The 18331-nt window shown below is 58.5% G+C and overlaps 2 protein-coding genes across 6 annotated transcripts; both read right to left on the bottom strand.

Moving 5' to 3' along the window:
* Positions 1-4683: 4683 nt before the first annotated feature.
* SERF2 (small EDRK-rich factor 2) lies at positions 4684-8124 on the bottom strand. Of its 2 annotated transcripts, none has more exons than XM_084641512.1 (3): positions 7997-8124; positions 5912-6020; positions 4684-5056 (listed from the first exon to the last, which is right to left on the bottom strand). In XM_084641512.1, exons 1-3 carry the CDS (start codon positions 8001-8003, stop codon positions 4993-4995), a joined length of 180 nt encoding a protein of 59 aa, XP_084497638.1. In that variant the 5' UTR covers positions 8004-8124; the 3' UTR covers positions 4684-4992. The 2 variants fall into 2 exon arrangements, with proteins under 2 accessions (XP_084497638.1, XP_084497637.1); XM_084641511.1 differs by having other exon boundaries at positions 5912-6124; positions 7997-8107.
* A 1330-nt stretch (positions 8125-9454) lies between these two features.
* LOC311527973 (peptidyl-prolyl cis-trans isomerase FKBP8-like) lies at positions 9455-18044 on the bottom strand. 4 transcript variants are annotated; one of them, XM_084642489.1, is made up of 8 exons: positions 17300-18044; positions 16115-16284; positions 13562-13650; positions 13060-13277; positions 12663-12835; positions 11925-12002; positions 11335-11448; positions 9455-9762 (listed from the first exon to the last, which is right to left on the bottom strand). In XM_084642489.1, exons 1-8 carry the CDS (start codon positions 17625-17627, stop codon positions 9676-9678), a joined length of 1257 nt encoding a protein of 418 aa, XP_084498615.1. In that variant the 5' UTR covers positions 17628-18044; the 3' UTR covers positions 9455-9675. The 4 variants fall into 4 exon arrangements, with proteins under 4 accessions (XP_084498615.1, XP_084498616.1, XP_084498617.1 ...); XM_084642490.1 differs by having other exon boundaries at positions 9455-9825; XM_084642491.1 differs by lacking the exon at positions 11335-11448.
* Between the last annotated feature and the right edge of the window lie 287 nt (positions 18045-18331).

Below are 18331 nucleotides of genomic sequence, written 5' to 3' on the forward strand. Positions count from 1 at the left end.
AGGGGAAAGTAGTGAACATGTTGTTCCTTGACTTTAGCAAAGCTTTTGACATGGTCTCCCACAGTATTCTTGCCAGCAAGTTAAAGATGTATGGGCTGGATGAATGGACTATAAGATGGATAGAAAGCTGGCTAGATTGTCGGGCTCAACGGGTAGTGATCAATGGCTCCATGTCTAGTTGGCAGCCGGTATCAAGTGGAGCGTCCCAAGGGTCGGTCCTGGTGCCGGTTTTGTTCAATATCTTCATAAATGATCTGGAGGATGGTGTGGATTGCACCCTCAGCAAGTTTGCAGATGACACTAAACTGGGAGGAGTGGTAGATACGGTGGCAGGTAGGGATAGGATACAGAGGGACCTAGACAAATTGGAGGATTGGGCCAAAAGAAATCTGATGAGGTTCAACAAGGACAAGTGCATAGTCCTGCACTTAGGATGGAAGAATCCCATGCACCGCTACAGACTAGGGACCGAATGGCTAGGCAGCAGTTCTGCAGAAAAGGACCTAGGGGTTACAGTGGATGAGAAGCTGGATATGAGTCAACAGTGTGCCCTTGTTGCCAAGAAGGCCAATGGCATTTTGGGATGCATTAGTAGGGGCATTGCCAGCAGATCGAGGGACGTGATTGTCCCCCTCTATTCAACACTGGTGAGGCCTCATCTGGAGTACTGGGTCCAGTTTTGGGCCCCATGCTACAAGAAGGATGTGGAAAAATTGGAAAGAGTCCAGCGGAGGGCAACAAAAATGATTATGGGACTGGAACACATGACTTATGAGGAGAGGCTGAGGGAACTGGGGATGTTTAGTCTACGGAAGAGAAGAATGAGGGGGGATTTGATAGCTGCTTTCAACTATCTGAAAGGGGGTTCCAAAGAGGATGGCTGTAGACTGTTCTCAGTGGTAGCAGATGACAGAACAAGGAGTAATGGTCTGAAGTTGCAGTGGGGAAGATTTAGGTTGGATATTAGGAAAAACTTTTTCACTAGGAGGGTGGTGAAACATTGGAATGCGTTACCTAGGGAGGTGGTGGAATCTTCTTCCTTAAAAGTTTTTAAGGTCAGGCTTGACAAAGCCCTGACTGGGATGATTTAGTTGGGGATTGATCTTGCTTTGAGCAGGGGGTTGGACTAGATGACCTCCTGAGGTCCCTTCCAACCCTGATATTCTATGGTGCCCCTCCTTTCCTGTCTCAGAAAACCCCATTCCTGATAGCCATCACATCTGCAAGAAGAGTTGCAGGCCCTGATGGCTGAGCCGCCCTTACACTCAATGCTCCCGGGACAAACAAGGTAACGTGACCACATTTATCCAAAGAGTGTTCTCTCTGTTTCATCCTGTATCAAGACTGTGTATGAAATATCTTTGGCTGCGCTTCCTCAGCCGATATGGGCTCACTCCATGAGGGCGCAATAGCATTCCTCAGTGACTGTTCCATACTGGACATTTGCCGGTCATCCATACATACGTTTACGGACCATTATGCGATTACCGCATCTTCCAGAGCGGACACAGGCCTCAAGGGCAGCCTTGTGATCCGCATTTCAATAGACTCCAAGCCCCACCTCCAGACTGGGGTACTGCTTGTGAGTCACCAAAGTGGAATATGTGTATCCACTCAAAGAAGAAGCGGCTACTTACTGTAATTGGTTCTTCAGGATGGGATGCAGCTGTATTCCACAACCAACCTTCCATCCCCTCTGCAGCGGAGTCTTCTCTCATGGGCTTTCAGTGAGAAGGAACTGAGGGGGGTTGGGATGGCACTGCCTCAGATAGCCAATGGAGCGGTCACAGCCATGCGCACCACCCCTCTACACGTACTGCTCGGCAAAAGGCTCCGGCATGCTGGGCACGCACACACCTCAGTGGAATTCCCATCTCCGGCACATCTCAAAGAGCCACAGTTACGGCAAGTAACCATTTCTTTCCTGTATTCTCAGGCCTACAACTCACTGTTCTGCGAGACCAGCGCCAAGGATGGCACCAATGTGGTGGAAGCTGTGCTGCACCCGGGAGGAGAGAGCCCAGCAGTAGGAGTGGGTGCAGCCCCTTCCCTGGGCCTTTGGGGTGGGAGACTGTTGGCAGCAGAAGAGCACCTTGCTTGCCACCCAGAGGCCCAGCCACACTCAGCCCAGGGGGAAGAGTTATATGTGCACCATCCCCCTCCCTCTGGGGGGAACGTCCTTTGCCCCTGCTGGGAGGTGCTTGGGAGATGAGGGTTTGTTCACAGGGCCCCGCTTCCAGCACGGGGGGCAGGAGGCTGCATGCTGGTAACATTTGTGCCCCTTGGCTCTGCAGGGTGGTGCAGACGACCATGGAGCCAAGTGAAGATGCTAGTGGAATCCTAACTGACCTGAGTGCCCCTGCCAGGCAGGCACCTCACTCTAGCTGCTGTGGGACCTAGTGCAGAAGAGAAGGGTTGAGCCTGTGGCTCCTTCAACCAAAAGAGGCAGATGGTGCCCTGCTGTCGCTTGGGCAAGACACCCCATGGAGTGGGGCGGGCCTAGGGCCCTGGCTGCAAGCTGAGACCACCCTGGGGCAGAAAGCAGGCACCTTCGGTACTTACCATGCTCGAAAGCCTGGGCATGCAGGGCATGGTTTGTTCCTGCGTGGAGCAGCTCTGGGAACTGTATTCTGAGTTTAATGTAGGTATCGCTGTCACTATGTCCCAGGATAGTAGAGACAAGGGAGGGAAATAATAATATGCCCCCCTGGCTGACACCCTGAGAGCAAAGGGCTACGAGGTGCAGATGACAGGTTTCAGAGTAACAGCCGTGTTAGTCTGTATTCGCAAAAAGAAAAGGAGGACTTGTGGCACCTTAGAGACTAATCGATTTATTTGAGCATAAGCTTTTGTGAGCTACAGCTCACTTCATCAGATGCTGTAGCTCACGAAAGCTTATGCTCAAATAAATTGGTTAGTCTCTAAGGTGCCAGAGGTGCAGATGGACTCCCTGATCGTCGGAGCCTTGGGCACTTGGGAGCCCTGCAATGAGCATGCGTTGCGGACCCGTGGGATCGGTCGATGCTACGCACAGCTCATGTGGCGCCTCATGGTCTCAGACACCATCCGATGGTCCAGGGACATCTACATCGAACACATCACCGGCCACCAACAGTACCAGGAGGGGTGAGCTGGTACGAGATCGTGCATCCACTACGGGAAAGGGACTGAGAGACTTTTTCCATTGGACCGTATGAACTGGAACCATAAACTCACTGAACATTAAATCCCACCAAATGAGGGTAAATCCATCCTCATCATCGTATCTACTCATTATACTCCACACCTGAACATAGCCATTATATGGACAACATACCCCCATAGCTCAATGTCTGTACTTTGACCCGTTAACCTTTTACCCCCAATCGGGGAGATTGCAGATTATGTATTCCTTACGTCACCCGTTCCTAAACTGAATTTCGCAGCCCTTGATAATCTGTACCTTATTCCCTGATAACCAGAAACTTCTATGCTTAAACTCTGTACTGTTTTCTTTTTACTTCAACGTCATCTTAATAAAATTATTAAATCTCTTCTTGGACCGACTTCTGGGGGTAAGAGTGATAAGCTTTTGAGCGCCACAGGGACTGGAGGAAGAGCTGGCTCAAAAGCTTGGCACTCACCCCCAAAAGTTAGTTCTTATTGGACAATTACCTCCCCATTTGGCTCTGAGATCTTGAGTTGAAGTGGGACATCATTCTGCTGCCCCAGGCAGACCCCTCTCCATGTTTAACCCTTTGCTGGCTGCAGGGCTCTGGTTGGGTTGCCTTGATATTTTAGCAGCTGCTTTGCCTTACGGTACAGGGGAGGAGAGAAATGGGCATCAGGCTTGTTCTGGCCTCTCCTGGGGCAGTCTTTAACAAACTTTTTTTGTAATCTCCCTCTGGCTGGGTGGAGACTGTCCCCTCCCTCTGGGAGTGATGCAGGGCTCTCAGTTCAGCTCACCCACCATAGGGCTCCTTTCTTTTCCCTGGGTCCCCCTGCCATTGAGTGCTTGGGGCAATAGGACCTAAACTGTTGCTTCCCTGCTCATGCATGACCCAGGATGGGGTGCTGCCTCCTCCATGAGCACCTGGCACCAGCCAGCTTGCTCCACCCCAGAAGGCTAGGGTCAGGCTACATCTGCTCAAAGGATAGCCTAGCCTACAGCTTGGCATGGTGGGCTCCATGCCCAGGGAAGCAGCCAGCAAGGGGAGAGGTGGTCTGAGCCTGCTGCCTCTCAGACACATAAATCCCCCCCCCAACCCCCAAATAAATAAATCAAGCCTGCCCTGCACCCTCTCCCCTGGCTCCACCACTGCCTCCCCCATTTCTCTGGGGCTGGGACCCAGCTTTGACCACTGGGTGCCAGAGAAACACCATCGCTGCCTGTTGACAGCTCTAGGGGAGGCAGAGGAGAGAGTGGGGTCACCCCTGGCACTGCCAGTGCATTGGCCTTTAAGGATTCAGCCTGTGGCTTCCCCTGCCCCTCCTGTCATAGATTCCCCTAAGCCCTGCCTTGATGCTAGCTAGGTCCAGGGCCATGCTTTCAGCTTGGGAGGGCTTGAGCCCTTCCAGACTCCCCTGAATATGGCAAGCAGCTCCCAACCCAACCCCTCAGTGGCAGGAGCAGGGAGGGAATGGCACGTCAAGGTGGAAGGCTCTGCGGGGTCACGAACACCTACCAATAATCCAGCACCCCTGAAGAATCCAAAAGCTACTTTAATACATAGAAGTGGGTCTGATGTGACTAAGAAGGGTGAGGGGCTCCTGCAGCTGCTTGGCTATGCAGCCATAGGCCAGCCCCTCTGGGCCAACACTGGCTGCACATTGTAGAGAGTGGGGAGAACATACATCGGGGCAGACAATCCCGGCAGGGCTACATGCTTTGCATTCTACAAGCAAGAGGGCCAGGAGACTGTGGTGGGCTGGAGATGAGGGCAGGGCAAGCGCAAAGGTGAACGGCAGGGATGCTGCCTCACTTCTCCTGCGACAGACCAAGTTCCCCACACATTATTTTGGTTGCTCCTTCTTCTCACTGGCCTTTTTCTGCTTCTGCTGCATTATCTCAGAGTCTCTATTGGGAGAAAAGGAGCCTGTTAGTGGTGGGCCAGGAGGGAACAGGGAGAGCATCTCAGGTTTTCTGATAGCAAAAGTAGTAGTTTCTGGAGGCAGAGGATTTCAGCACGAGGGAGCTACTGGCCAGAGCAGGAGTGGCAGATCCAGGGCACCCAAACTGCAGATTCAGGAGAACTGAATTTGGAAACCTTGGGTGGATGGATGGGGCAGGCAGGATGCAATTAGTTGAGGGAGGTGGGGATACAACAGGGCCTTCTCAAAGCAGTAAGAAGAAACACAGGACAAAAGCCTCTGCTGGGGAACATAGGTGGTGGGGTGGGTACATGCTGCTGGAGGACAGGAAGAGCAAGTTACTGAGCATGCCAGAGAAATCTGATTGATGAAAGAGACATCATCCCAGAGAAGGGAAGACACTGCAGGAAGGAGGGGAAATGAGAAGACAGGGAGGCAGGACACTTATTCACCGTTATTTCAGAGAAAGCTGATGTTCTGCCCAGGGCCCAGCTCTATACACATTGCAAGTGAGAATGCTGGGCTGTGACCCCCCATGCTAAGCCTGGTTCCCGGCAGAGGATGCTACTTCCATGGCTAGACCATGGACTGACACAGCATGCAGGAGCCCAGGGCCCATTGAGCATGAACCTCACTGTTAGAAGGGAGCCAAGACCCTGCTTCGTAGGAGCCCTCCAGAAGCAGCTCTGGCAGGTGGAGTTGCTGCAGGGAGCATGGGGTTGCAGCCCCAATCAGGAACCTAGGGCCTGGTTAAGTCAGATGCTGTGTACCAGAGTCACAGGCCAGGAGGGGGAGAGAAAAAGCCAGCCTCTTGCCTCTTCCTCTCATCATGGACAGTTACCTCTGCTTCCGGGCAGCAGCCGACAGGCCGTCATCGCGCCGCTTCCCCTTGCCCGAGTCAGTCTGCTTCTTCATGTTCTTCTGACGGGCCAGTTCACGCTGGTTACCGCCTGCAACGACACCAGCAGAAGACTGACTCGCTGCACCCTGGATGAGATAAGGCCCCACGACCCAGCCCCACTGGACATCAGCTGCCCTCCTGTCTGAGGTACTTCTGGAAGCAAGGAACACAAGCCTGAGATGAGAGGTTACTGGGAGTTCCCCTGGTGCCAGCGCTCAGGCTGGGTGACTGGCACAGCCATCGGCTCACAGAGAATGGTCGCCCGACCACCTGTCTTGAAGAACAAACTGGTCAGTATCCAAGGGCAGCAGCACTGCACTCTCAAAGCGGGCAGTCCCCGTGGAGCCCCAGGGAAGGGCTGTGTGCAGGGTTAAGGAGCCTGACTCAGGGTGGGGCAGCTGGGTGTGTGCCCTGAAGAGCCTGGTTAATTAAACAGCCAAGGCAGCAGCCGCTGGAGGAGGTATGCGGAGAACAGTCACTTGGGCAAGTGCGAGAAGAGCTCCACCTAGAAGCCCTACTGAGCTCTGACAATGGCGTTGCCAGCCCGCTAGCAGAGGGAGCTCTCGGGTATCCTGGCACCAGGACGGGCGCTGCTTCCAACAAGCCTGGATGCAAAACCCAGGCCATTCACGCAACCTTTCAGCCAGCACTGAGAGGGTGACCCCTTGACCCCACAGCCTCTGGCTCTCACAAGTAGGGCTGCCTACTCCCACACCCCTGCTCCCTACATAACCCCCCGGGCTCTCCAGAAACCTCCCCCCCGCAGACTGCCCCCAGGCAGAGACCTGGGCAGCCCTGCCCCACATCCCCCTGCTCCCCACATAACCCCCCGGGCTCCCCAGAACCCTCCCCCCCGCAGACTCTCCCCCTCCCCCCAGAACCCTCCCCTCCGCAGACTCTCCCCCTCCCCCCAGAGAGCCCTGGGCAGCCCTGACCCACATCCCCCTGTTCCCCACATAACCCCCCGGGCTCCCCAGAACCTTCCCCATGCACAGACTCCCCCCCTCCCCCCAGAGAGCCCTGGGCAGCCCCGCCCCACATCCCCCTGCTCCCCACATAACCCCCCGGGCTCCCCAGAACCCTCCCCCCCGCAGACTCTCCCCCTCCCCCCAGAACCCTCCCCTCCGCAGACTCTCCCCCTCCCCCCAGAGAGCCCTGGGCAGCCCTGACCCACATCCCCCTGTTCCCCACATAACCCCCCGGGCTCCCCAGAACCTTCCCCATGCACAGACTCCCCCCCTCCCCCCAGAGAGCCCTGGGCAGCCCCGCCCCACATCACCCCCCCGGCTCCCCAGAACCCTTCCCCCCGCAGAGAGCCCTGGGCAGCCCTGCCCCACATCCCCCTGCTCCCCACATAACCCCCCAGAACCCTCCCCCCCGCAGACTCCCCCCAGAGAGCCCTGGGCAGCCCCACCCCGCATCCCCCTGCTCCCCACATAACCCCCCGGGCTCCCCAGAACCCTCCCCCCCGCAGACTCTCCCCCTCCCCCCAGAGAGCCCTGGGCAGCCCCACCCCGCATCCCCCTGCTCCCCACTTAACCCCCCCGGCTCCCCAGAACCCTCCCCCCCTGCAGAGAGCCCTGGGCAGCCCCACCCCACATCCCCCTGCTCCCCACATAACCCCCCCGGGCTCCCCAGAACCCTCCCCCCCGCAGACTCCCCCCAGAGAGCCCTGGGCAGCCCCGCCCCACATCCCCCTGCTCCCCACTTAACCCCCCGGGCTCCCCAGAACCCTCCCCCCCGCAGACTCCCCCCAGAGAGCCCTGGGCAGCCCCGCCCCACATCCCCCTGCTCCCCACATAACCCCCCCGGGCTCCCCAGAACCCTCCCCCCCGCAGACTCCCCCCAGAGAGCCCTGGGCAGCCCCGCCCCACATCCCCCTGCTCCCCACTTAACCCCCCCGGCTCCCCCGAACCCTCCCCCCCCGCAGAGAGCCCTGGGCAGCCCCGCCCCACATAACCCCCCGGGCTCCGCATAAGCCCCGCCCCGCCCGGCAGGGCCACGCCGGGGCCGCCCGGCACCTACGGGTCATGGCTCCGCTCGGCTGCGTCCGCTCGGCGGCCACGTCCCGGGTCCCCCCCAGGGCCGCTCCTCATTGGCCCGGAGATCGCGTCAGCGAGGCCCCAGGCGGCCCAACCGCCACATAGACCCCGCCCACTGGAGGCTCCTCATTGGCTCAACGCAGTGAGGGGCAGACTTGTGACCGGCTTGTGATTGGCTGCAGGAAGTGGGGGGGCTCCAGGCTTTCTGAGGGCGGGTGAGGTCCAGGCGCTCTGAGGGGGGGTGCTGTGTTGGGGGGGGGGTGAGATCCAGACGCTCTGAGGGGGGGTGCTGTGTTGGGGGGGGTGAGGTCCAGGTGCTCTGAGGGGGGGTGAGATCCAGACGCTCTGAGGGGGGGTGCTGTGTTGGGGGGGGGTGAGGTCCAGGCGCTCTGAGGGGGGGTGCTGTGTTGGGGGGGGGGTGAGATCCAGACGCTCTGAGGGGGGGTGCTGTGTTGGGGGGGGAGTGAGGTCCAGACGCTCTGAGGGGGGGGTGCTGTGTTGGGGGGGGTGAGGTCCAGGTGCTCTGAGGGGGGGTGAGATCCAGACGCTCTGAGGGGGGGTGCTGTGTTGGGGGGGGAGTGAGGTCCAGACGCTCTGAGGGGGGGGTGCTGTGTTGGGGGGGTGAGATCCAGGCGCTCTGAGGGGGGGGTGCTGTGTTGGGGGGGTGAGATCCAGGCGCTCTGAGGGGGGGTGCTGTGTTGGGGGGGGTGTGGTCCAGGCGCTCTGAGGGGGGTGCTGTGTTGGGGGGGGTGAGATCCAGGCGCTCTGAGGGGGGGTGCTGTGTTGGGGGGGTGAGGTCCAGGTGCTCTGAGGGGGGTGCTGTGGCGGGGGGGTGAGGTCCAGGTGTTCGGGGGGGGGTGCTGTGTTGGGGGGGAGTGAGGTCCAGACGCTCTGAGGGGGGGGTGCTGTGTTGGGGGGGTGAGGTCCAGGCGCTCTGAGGGGGGGGTGCTGTGTTGGGGGGGGAGTGAGGTCCAGACGCTCTAAGGGGGGGGTGCTGTGTTGGGGGGGTGAGGTCCAGACGCTCTGAGGGGGGGTGCTGTGGCGGGGGGGTGAGGTCCACGTGTTTGGGGGGGGTGCTGTGTTGGGGAGGTGTGGTCCAGGAACTCTGAGGAGGGTGCTGTGTTGGGGGGAGTGATATCTAGGTGCTCTGGGGAGGGTGCTGTGTTGGGGGGAGTGAGATCCAGGAGCTCTGAGGGGGTGCGGTGTTGGGGGTGAGGTCCAGGCGCTCTGTGGGGGTGCTCTGTTGGGGGCAGGGATGAGGTCCAGGCACTCAGGGCTGGGGTTCAGTATTCACTCCCTCAGCTGGAAGGGCCCATTCCTTCCCAGCTCTGTGCTGCCCAGTGTCTGGGGCCTGTCAGCAAGGCAGCAGCCGGAGAGCAGGTCCCGTGAGCCCTCTGCACACCCCAATCCCCCGCGCTGAGATCAGGCCTGGCTGCAGGGCTCTGGCTAAACAACAGCCACGTTTATTTACAAAGACACAAAGGTCACTGCTAAGTCCTGTCAGCTGGTGACCCTGGCTTCACTGAGAACATGGTCTGCGTTCTGTGCTGGACAACCCAGGGCTCGCACAGGAGGAGCCAACAGGATCATACCTCCCTGGCCCCCCCCTTTGCCGGTGGAGGGGCTGTAAACCCCCTGCATCTCTGGTGTCCTTGGCTAGTCTCAGCTCCGTGTTGTCAGGAAGATGGAGGTCACCATGCTGCCCAGAGCCACAGCCACAGCACCAAAAAGCAGCTTCCAGGGGGTGACCTGGAAAAGACAGGAGGCAACTCAGCTAGTGTCCTTAAACGGCAGTGGGTCATTGGGGTCCATCTGCAAGAGGAGAAGAGAGAGATGGAGCGAATGAGCTTCACAACAGCCACCTGCACTGCGAGATCCCCACAAGGCAGCCCGGGGCCACGCCGTGTGCAGGCTGGCCATGGGCAGGGGTCACCAAGCCCGTTGCCTTGGGAGGAGAACGCAGCCCCTGTACCTAAGAGATGGAGGTTCTCTTTCCATTTCTGACTCCACAGGTCATCTGACTGGCCTGTGGTCTTGCTACTTGTGATTCAGGGACAGTGATGCTGACCTGCCTTGTGGGGAGAGGGTGCAGCTAAGGTTGTTATTGTGTGTCAAGAGCTTTGAGATGACAGGGGTGGGCCAAGGAATGCTCTGATTCATCTCCCTCGCCCCTCTCCCCCTAACCCGACTGGCAGCCAGGCTGCTTGTTCCTGCCTTAGTTTCTGGGTTTCATTACTGGGTTAGGGGCAGTTCTTCTCATGCCCAAATGGAGCCTCTGCAGCCTTCCAGCCCATCCCTGCACAATGCCAGATGGGGCTGGGAGTATCTCTGCATGGGCCCTAGCTAGGCAGGGACCTTGTGAATGGGTGTGATGGGATGTGCAAGCCCCACACTGGTGAGGGAAGGGGTAAGGAGCAGCCCTGGGCCCAGAAAGTTCTGCCCAGCGGCCCCTGCTGGGTATGCTTTCGGTGAAGGCTGAGCTCAAAGGGGACAGCTCAGCTCATTCTGGGGGGCAGTTGTGTGTTGCAGGCTCCTGCTGAGAAGCTGCTGGGGCCCGGGTGGCCGGGCCCAGGCCCTGCTGCCAAGCCACCGCAGAGGATGGCATTGCTGAGCCACGATGGAGAGAGGAAAACTCTCCAGCGGGGACCTGAGAGGACTCCAGGGAGGACGTAAGATGGCACCAGCAGAGGAACCGAAGCCAGGAGAGGAAGTGGCCCAGGGAGTAGGTGTACGCCACACATTTTTAAACTATCATTTGATGTGCCCTGAGTTGGAACCTGGTAGAGCAGGGACGTCCTGGGTTCCTCTACCCAGGCCCTGGCCTCTTGCCACCTGATCAGACACCACCTCCCTCCCAGTCCCCTAACAATGAGGACCTGGGTTCTGCACCATCAGCATCAGCCCCTGGGAGAACATGGGGAACTATAAGAGCCTCACGGCTCCTTTCCGCAGTGCTAGCATCCACCCGCCAGCTTTCTGCTCACATACACTAAACCAGCAGGCGGCCCCGTGTGTAGACCATGTTCTCCTGTTCGTGGGCAACAGGAGAAGTGTCTTCACCCACGAAGAGGTGACATAGCCTCTACCTGAGCCTTCCAGCTGGGAATGAATCCCTCTTTGATAAAACTCAGGGCCTTGGGCCAGGAGTTCCAGCTAGGCAGGCAGGTTGGGCAGGTCCAGGTTAACAAGGCAGGGCCCTAGGTGATCAGGCTTTGGACGCAGACACAGGCATAACTGCGACCAGGGACAGTAATGGGGAGGCAGAGTTCTGGTTCCGGAGCAGCACCAGTGTCCCGGTTGGGCCGGGCCAAGCCAATGTACCCATCTGCTCTGGCACGCTGCCGGCTGCACCAGGTCGCCCACGTCTGTGGGGGCAGGGCATTCCGCCTGCCCTTTCTGATGCTTCGCTAGCTTTGAGAGCTCAGCATGAATTGCCTGGAAGAGACCAAGAGAGGACAGCAGGTCATTAACCCTGGAGCACTCCACCTGCTTCCTTCTGGAGCATGAAGAGAGTTCTTCTGTCCTGCGACTGTCATTCCTCCTGCCTCCCCACCCTTTTATATGGCAGCAGCTTCAGTAGGAAGTCTACTTGAGTTCACTCCTGGTTAGTCAGGGCTCCTGGCCTCTATTTCCTGTTCTGCCAGAGACCCGTATGACCTTGGGTAGGTCACTGCCCCCTGGGCCTGTAACATGGGGGGAACAACACTGAGTGCCTGGCTAAAGCACTTTGGGATCTTTGCGTGAAATAAGCAGGATATTGGCCACCCCTGTAAATGTGCTGCTTGCCTACTGTGCAAGGTAAGCCTCCCCTTGGAGCCAGGAGGGACGGCGCCTCGCTACCCACCCGCTCCAGTGCGAGTGGATAATTCAGGAACTAGCCCCTGGAGGGGGGCCCTTGCTCTGCTCTTTACCTTCGTGGTGGGCTCAAGCTGCAGGGCTCTCTTTAGGATTTTCATGGCTTCCTGGTCCTCTCCTCTTTCTGACAGCAGCTGCGAGAGGGAGGAGACAGTAAAGAAAAGAAGGGAGACAGATCAGGAGGCATAGAGCTGTGGGGGATGGGACACAGTGATAAGGGGGAAGGGCTCACAGAGAGAGAGCAGGAGTGTAGGGACATGGAGAGAGCTTCAGATACACCCAGAGGAAAAGCTATTTGGTTACTAACTCCTAGTACTTTCCTCTTTGCTTGTTTTCCTTCTCTCCTGCTGCCTATTCTCCCCCTGTCCCCTTCTCTCTAACTCTGACCTTGCTTTCTCATACAGTCCCTTTGGTGTAAGGCAGGGGTTTGTGACCCCTCAGTCAGTCGTGAGCGGTCAGCCTCCACCGCCAAGGCCTGCATCGCCTCCTGCATTTATAACAGTGTTAAACATAAAAAAGTGTTTTTAATTCATAAGGTGGGTCACATTCAGAGGCTTGCTTTGTGAAAGGGGTCACCAGTACAAAAGTTTGAGAACCACTGGTGTAAGGGTCTCCAACCCAGACTCCGAGAAGTTGGAGAAAGAGGGCCTGACTGGTGAGATCTCTTCCTGGAACCTGCAGATCCAATGCTTCTAGTCTTCTCCCTCCCCTCCATCTCCTACCAGCCTTTTCCCTCGTCTCCCAGGCCATGCCCCAGTCTCCTGGGTTCCCTTGGTGCGAGTGCTGGGCTGTACCTTTCCTTTCCTGTAGAGAGCCTTCACGTTGTCGGGGTCGATGTGCAGTACTGCACTGCATGATGCCAACACCTCCTCAAACAGCTGCAGCTTCAACTGGGCAGCTGCACAGTTATTAAGACATTTCACTTGATGCTCTTTCAGCTCCTCTTCCTCCTCGGGGCTTGGAGGGACTGGGAATGAGCCCAACAACAAGGTGGTCAAAGCCAGCTGGGAGACGAGCGCTCTGCAGCTCACTCAGAGCTGCTAGGGAGAGGAGAATGTGCAACCCCAGTCCTGTGCCAGCCTCTTATCTCTGACTCTCTCCCTGCTAAACCCAGATCCTCTTAGGGTGAAGCCCCCAGACTCCCCTCCACTCAACTCATGTGCCCTGAGCCCAGGTGGCCTCTTATTTTACCTGCACCAGGTGAGTCCAGGATGCCCAGGGCCAGCTGGTAGGATTGCATAGCCCACTGGTACTCCTCCCGCTCAAAATGGAAGTTCCCTCGCTCCCTCTTCTGCTTGCTGAGGCTGATTCGCGTGGAGGGTGACAGGAGCCCCAGATCAGGGCTGTCCCGGATCTGTAGCAGGGTCACCTCATACAGTAATGAGGCATCCGATGGGATATCAGGGTCCCTGGAGGGAGGAAGTGAGATTTTTGCCTTTCCCCAGTACTCCCGTCCCTGGCCTCCTGCACTCTGGGAGTCAGGGTGCAGAGCCCGTTGTCTTCTGGAACCACAGAATCACGAACAGTGCAGGTAGCTGTGATTTTACTAGGGACAGCTGGGCCAGGACGAGAGGACCCCTTCAGGCAACCAGGGTTGGGATTACTCTGTTCCTTTTGCCAAAGGAACAGTGAGAGGTGGGCAGCACCTCGCTGCTCTAAGCCTAGAGCAGGGAAAGGATCAAGTCCAGCCTACCTGCCCAGGTGACCGTATGCATACTGGAAGCTGGTGAGAAGGAAAGACACCTCTCCTAGCTGCATGGACTGGACACCGAGCTCCAGAGCCTGTCGAGAGGGGGACAAAGTGGTTTATTCCTGCCCCAAGACTTGCACCCACTGCACTGCATGGAGGCTCCCCTTGGCCCAGCATGTTTGACATGGCATGCTGCAGAGAAGTTGGAGCTCAGCAGTGCCTATGCTGAGTTCCACCATCTGCCCCCTGGCATTGGAGGGAGGTGGCTGGCTCCTGGTGCTGGGAGTTCTCTAGGGAGTGGGAGTAGGGTCTCTACTCCTCTCCCTGTCGCTGCTGAATGCCAAAGTCAGGGGAGGAATCTGCCCCACAGGGCCCCATTTTTGTGGCATCTGTTCCCTTCCTGCTGCAGATATGGGGTGGAACAGTGAGGGGGTGTGGTAGAGAGGGGTCAGATCAGGTTCTGAATTGCCGCTGAATTGCTGGACCTTGCATCAATAGCAGGGCTTGGGGTGGTTGTGGTTCTCTTCCCCCTGACCTGGGGTCTCGCTCTGGGCAGAGGAGATGTGAAACTGGGAGTGTCTCTCCTCTGAGGAACCCTGGGGTCAGGATGGGATGGGAAATCTCAACTACTTCCCCCTGCCCCCACCTTGCCCCAGGAGTGTTGATTCTAGCCGGACCCAGAGGGGCTTCTTGACAAGAATCTTTTTCTGTACCTGTCCTCACAGTTTTCGAGGTGTTGGCTGAACCACAAGCAGGGTGAGGGGTGGGAGCAGCAATGCCGCAGGATAGGTGTGCAAGCAGGGTGTAAGCCAGAGACCCCTGGGTGGGTCTGGCAGCAAATCTTGTCACTACACCTCACATGTTTGTCATGATAGATCCCCAAAGGTGGCATGTGAGCTATCACTGGGAAACGAATAACTTACTGCTCATTAATATTCTCGTGTGATGTCTGTCTGGGGGATGTATGAACAGTTACGTATGTGCGAGACTTATGTTCTCAGCCATGCACAGGCCCAGTCTGACCTAGACACTGCAAGGTATTTGCTTGGCTGACCAGCCTTGGCGTCAGGCAGGGAGGATGAACGTGCATGTACAATCAAAGGTAAACAGAGCCGTCTGGCTACTAGGGGGGTGGTAAGAAGTCAACTATCACCAGCGGGCCGGGGAGGAACCAGCCTGACATCTGAGAATGCATGTCAGTGGTTTACAGCCAGGGCTTAAGTAGTTGAATCAGTGGATTGTGTTATACACGTGTATCGAGTATGAAAGCTGATGACACACTGGTGATTACCATCTTTGTAAGGTATCTCTACTAACACTGTTTGAGGAACTGTGGACACTCACTGATATTCTGCTTTATAGTCTGTGACCGAACAAAGGGAAAACAGCCTGTCTCCCAATGACATCAAACAAGGTGTGACCAAAACCAACGGAAGCCCCAGTTATATATGGCTCAATGGGATGGGAAGTACACAGCAGGGAAGACCAGCCTGGGGTCGTCTGAGTCTCGGGACAAAACAGTGAGTTTGGAGAGAGAAAAGAAGCCATCTTGGCATCCATCACTGGCCAGACACAAGGGGATAGCACTCTGCAAGCTGAGAAAGACAGGTCCTTCAGCTAACGGGGTTGGAGTCTCTATGAACTGATTATAAGTGAAAAAGCTGCTTAGTCAAGGGTCTTTCATCTAAGAAGCCAAGGGAAACCACCCCCTTGTACTTCTGTGGAAGGTGACCGAGGGACAGTCATCCCAGTACATCTTGCATCTGTGTGGGGCAGGGACTGGCTCCATTTTGATCCCTGCACAGTCAGCTTTTAGCAAGTGATCAGAAAAACAGGGCCTTGGTGGGGCCTGCAAGCCACTGTGTGAGGCTGGATCCCGTGCAACCCCACAGCCGTCTCACTCCCCCCTTCCCAGGTTCTCCAGGAACTGAATATAGGTGAATACTGACTGGGACCCATTGCAGATGTGTGCACGTGTGGGTGTTTTAATAGAATTCTAGAGCCTGCAGTTGGCTGCTACTTCAGATGACACTTAGGCATGCACCATAAATGTCTGAGTTACACGCCTGTGGTCGTGCTGAGCTCAGGGACTGGAAGGGCCCAGGAATGATTTTAGACGTAACAAATCCTGCACTTGGCAGCGGGTTCAACTGGATGACTCTTGCAGATGGTCCCTTGTTACCCTGTTGATCTGTGATTCTCGTTGGCTGGACTGGCCCCCTGGGCAGCTTTCCAGCCAGTCAGCCCTTCCCCTGGGCTGAACCCAGGAGCTGGGAATTGACACCAGGATTTCATTTGCCTCCCTGTTTATGCCCCAGCACAGCCTGGAAGAGGTTTTGTTACTGCCTTGCAAAGCCAGCAGGAGGCGCACACGTGTGTTGTGTAGGTTTCACACAGCTGATGTCTTTGCAACAGCAAGAGGAGATTAGAACATGGCCACTGATGCCTGTGGCTGGAGTCGGGCATTTCAAAGCTGGCAAATGCCAACCTGCAGGGGCACCAAACCATCCAGCCTTGATGGTGACTCTGTCCTTAGGGTGCAGGAGGAGACCAGACCTGTATGACGTCCCCCTGCTCCAGGGTGAAAGTCAGCATCGGGTCCTTCTCCACCAGGCTACCATCCTCCAGAACCCCCAGCAGCTTCACAGTCACCTCCTGGCCTGGCTGGGGCCTGCCGGCCTCTCCTTGGCCTTCTCTCACCAGCAACTTCCTCAGGAATCTGTCCTCTGGGGGAAGCAAACAGGGAGAGGGGAATCAGCCCAGGGAGCAGGAGCCCCTGCCCCAGGACCTGTGGGACTCACCTGGGCAGAGAGGGACCCGTTCTTCCCTCTCCAGCCAGGGGCACTCCTCGCTCTCGCTCCGCCTCCCCCTCCCCTTAGGGGGTTCCTTCATATTAGACCCCTTGTTTTAGTGTTTCTGCTCCTGGCTTTGCAGCATGGGGGGACCTCAAGGAGATGACTGCACTTCCCTCAGGGCAGTTGTGCTTTATTATGTGTATTACAGTAGCATCGAGATTGGTGCCCCACAGGGCCAGGCGCTGCACAGGCAGCGGGAGAGATGGGCCCTGCCCACAGGCTCTTTACTCCAGACAGAGCCAGGCTGTGAGGAGAGACAGGCCAGGAGAGGGGAAGCGACTTGCCCAAGGGCACCCAGCAGCTCAGTGGCTTAGCCAGGACTAGAACCCAGCTCTCCCGAGGCCCAGCCCCATGCCCGACCCTCCGGCCCACACGGTTTTAAATGCATGTTTCTTTGGCAGCAGTGTTGTGGCCTGGAAACCAGCCCAGGGCCCCTGAAGCTCAGCTGCTGGAGTTCGGGCCACACCCCCGCTGCCCAGCAGCTGTGAAGGGGCTGAAAATGCCCCATGCTCAACACTGGGTGTCTGTGCACCCAGCAGATGCCATGCTGGGGGCTCGCCCATGCCATGTTGCCCCGGACTGGCCAGCCGAATGGCACTGTGCCAGGCCCAGCTGGCAGGCCAGAGACCCACCATCTAGCAGGGCCATGCCCCCATGATGCACTGCAATCCAGTGCCAGTCGGGGGGCAGCCAAGCGAAACGTGGCACTGACAACGCCAGTGTGGGTGCTCCGGGAGTCCGTCAACTCTCTGCCTTGCTCTCAAGAGACTGGGGGGTGCAGTGGCGAGGGTGGGGGGCAGATGGGAGCTTCCCCAGAAGTGGCTCTGGGGTCTTGTTTTCCGGTCACCCCTTCCTGCCTTCCCTCCCCCCAGTCTTGCTGACTCACCTGTGACATCTGCCCAGCCGGTGGCGGCGAACAGCTGCCGGAAGCAGCCTTGCTTTGGCCCCAGCAGCCGCTCCAGCCCCCGGTAGAATTGCTGCTCCTCCTCCTGGGGCAGGGGGGCCTCAATTGCAGTGTGAGGCAAGAGGAACCTGACCACCCTCCCCAGACAAGGGCTCCCCTCCAGCTCCAGGGCCGCTGCTGGCCCAGCTGATGCGGGCTGCTTGGCCCGCTGGCTCGCCCCTCCTCCCTCCTCCGCCACCTCCAGAGGCTCCAGGGCTTTGGCCCCGGGAGAGGGGCCCTGGGGCTGCGCGCTCGGCTGCGGTCCGATCATTCCCGCGGGCCCCTCCGCACGCCCCAGGCCGGCCACGCGGCAGACTCGCAGCCCAGCTGCCCAGGGGCTCTGCCGAGCCGGACCGGCGGCGGCGGGGAGTCCGGGCAGCGACGCCCTGCCCCGGCTCTAATGCCATCCCTGCGTTCGCCGGGCGGATTAGCCTAAGCCCCCTGCAGCCTCGGGCCCGGCTGCGCTGCCCTCAATCCGGGGCGCTGCCCGCTCAGCCCGGCCCCCGCCTGCCGGGAGGGCTCGGGTGGCTCCTGCGGACACGGAGGCTGTGTCCGGGTCCCGATCCCGGCCCCTCAGGCCCAGCCGTCAATGAAAGGGGCGCGGGGGGGCAGCCCAGCCCCCGGGCCGGGACCGCGCAGCGCGGGGGCGCGGCTAATGCGCTTAGGGGATTTGCTCAGGCTGCCGCAAAAATAGCCCCGGCGGGCTGCTACCCCGCTCCAGGCCCGCCCCGCTCGGACACGCCCCTCCCGCCCCAGCCCCGCACCGCTCCTCCCGTCCCGCTCCCGCCCCGCCCCACCCCCGCTCCAGCCCCGCTCCTCCCGGCCCGCTCCCCAGCCCAGCCCCGCTCCTCCCGGCCCGCTCCCGCCCCACCCCACCCATCCTGCCCCATCCCGCCCCAGCCCCACTCCTCCCGGCCCGCTCCCGCACCGCCCCGCACCGCTCCTCCTGGCCCGCTCCCGCCCCGCCCCAGCCCC

This window comes from Lepidochelys olivacea (genome assembly GCF_965140295.1).
Source record: "Lepidochelys olivacea isolate rLepOli2 genome assembly, chromosome: 10".
NCBI lineage: Eukaryota > Metazoa > Chordata > Testudines > Cheloniidae > Lepidochelys > Lepidochelys olivacea.

Excerpts from the sequence above, each read along its gene's own strand:
- SERF2 (XM_084641511.1), bottom strand. The coding sequence starts at position 8,067 with ATGAGGAGCGGCCCTGGGGGGGACCCGGGACGTGGCCGCCGAGCGGAC. Across the intron at positions 6,125-7,996 it reads GCCGAGCGGAGCCATGACCC|AAGTACCTCAGACAGGAGGG; the intron begins GTAGGTGCCGGG and ends CCTTGCTTCCAG. Across the intron at positions 5,057-5,911 it reads GCTGCTGCCCGGAAGCAGAG|AGACTCTGAGATAATGCAGC; the intron begins GTAACTGTCCAT and ends TTCTCCCAATAG.
- LOC311527973 (XM_084642489.1), bottom strand. The coding sequence starts at position 17,627 with ATGATCGGACCGCAGCCGAGCGCGCAGCCCCAGGGCCCCTCTCCCGGG. Across the intron at positions 13,651-16,114 it reads AGCAGGGGGACGTCATACAG|GCTCTGGAGCTCGGTGTCCA; the intron begins GTCTGGTCTCCT and ends CCCTCTCGACAG. Across the intron at positions 12,836-13,059 it reads CCTGGACTCACCTGGTGCAG|TCCCTCCAAGCCCCGAGGAG; the intron begins GTAAAATAAGAG and ends GCTCATTCCCAG.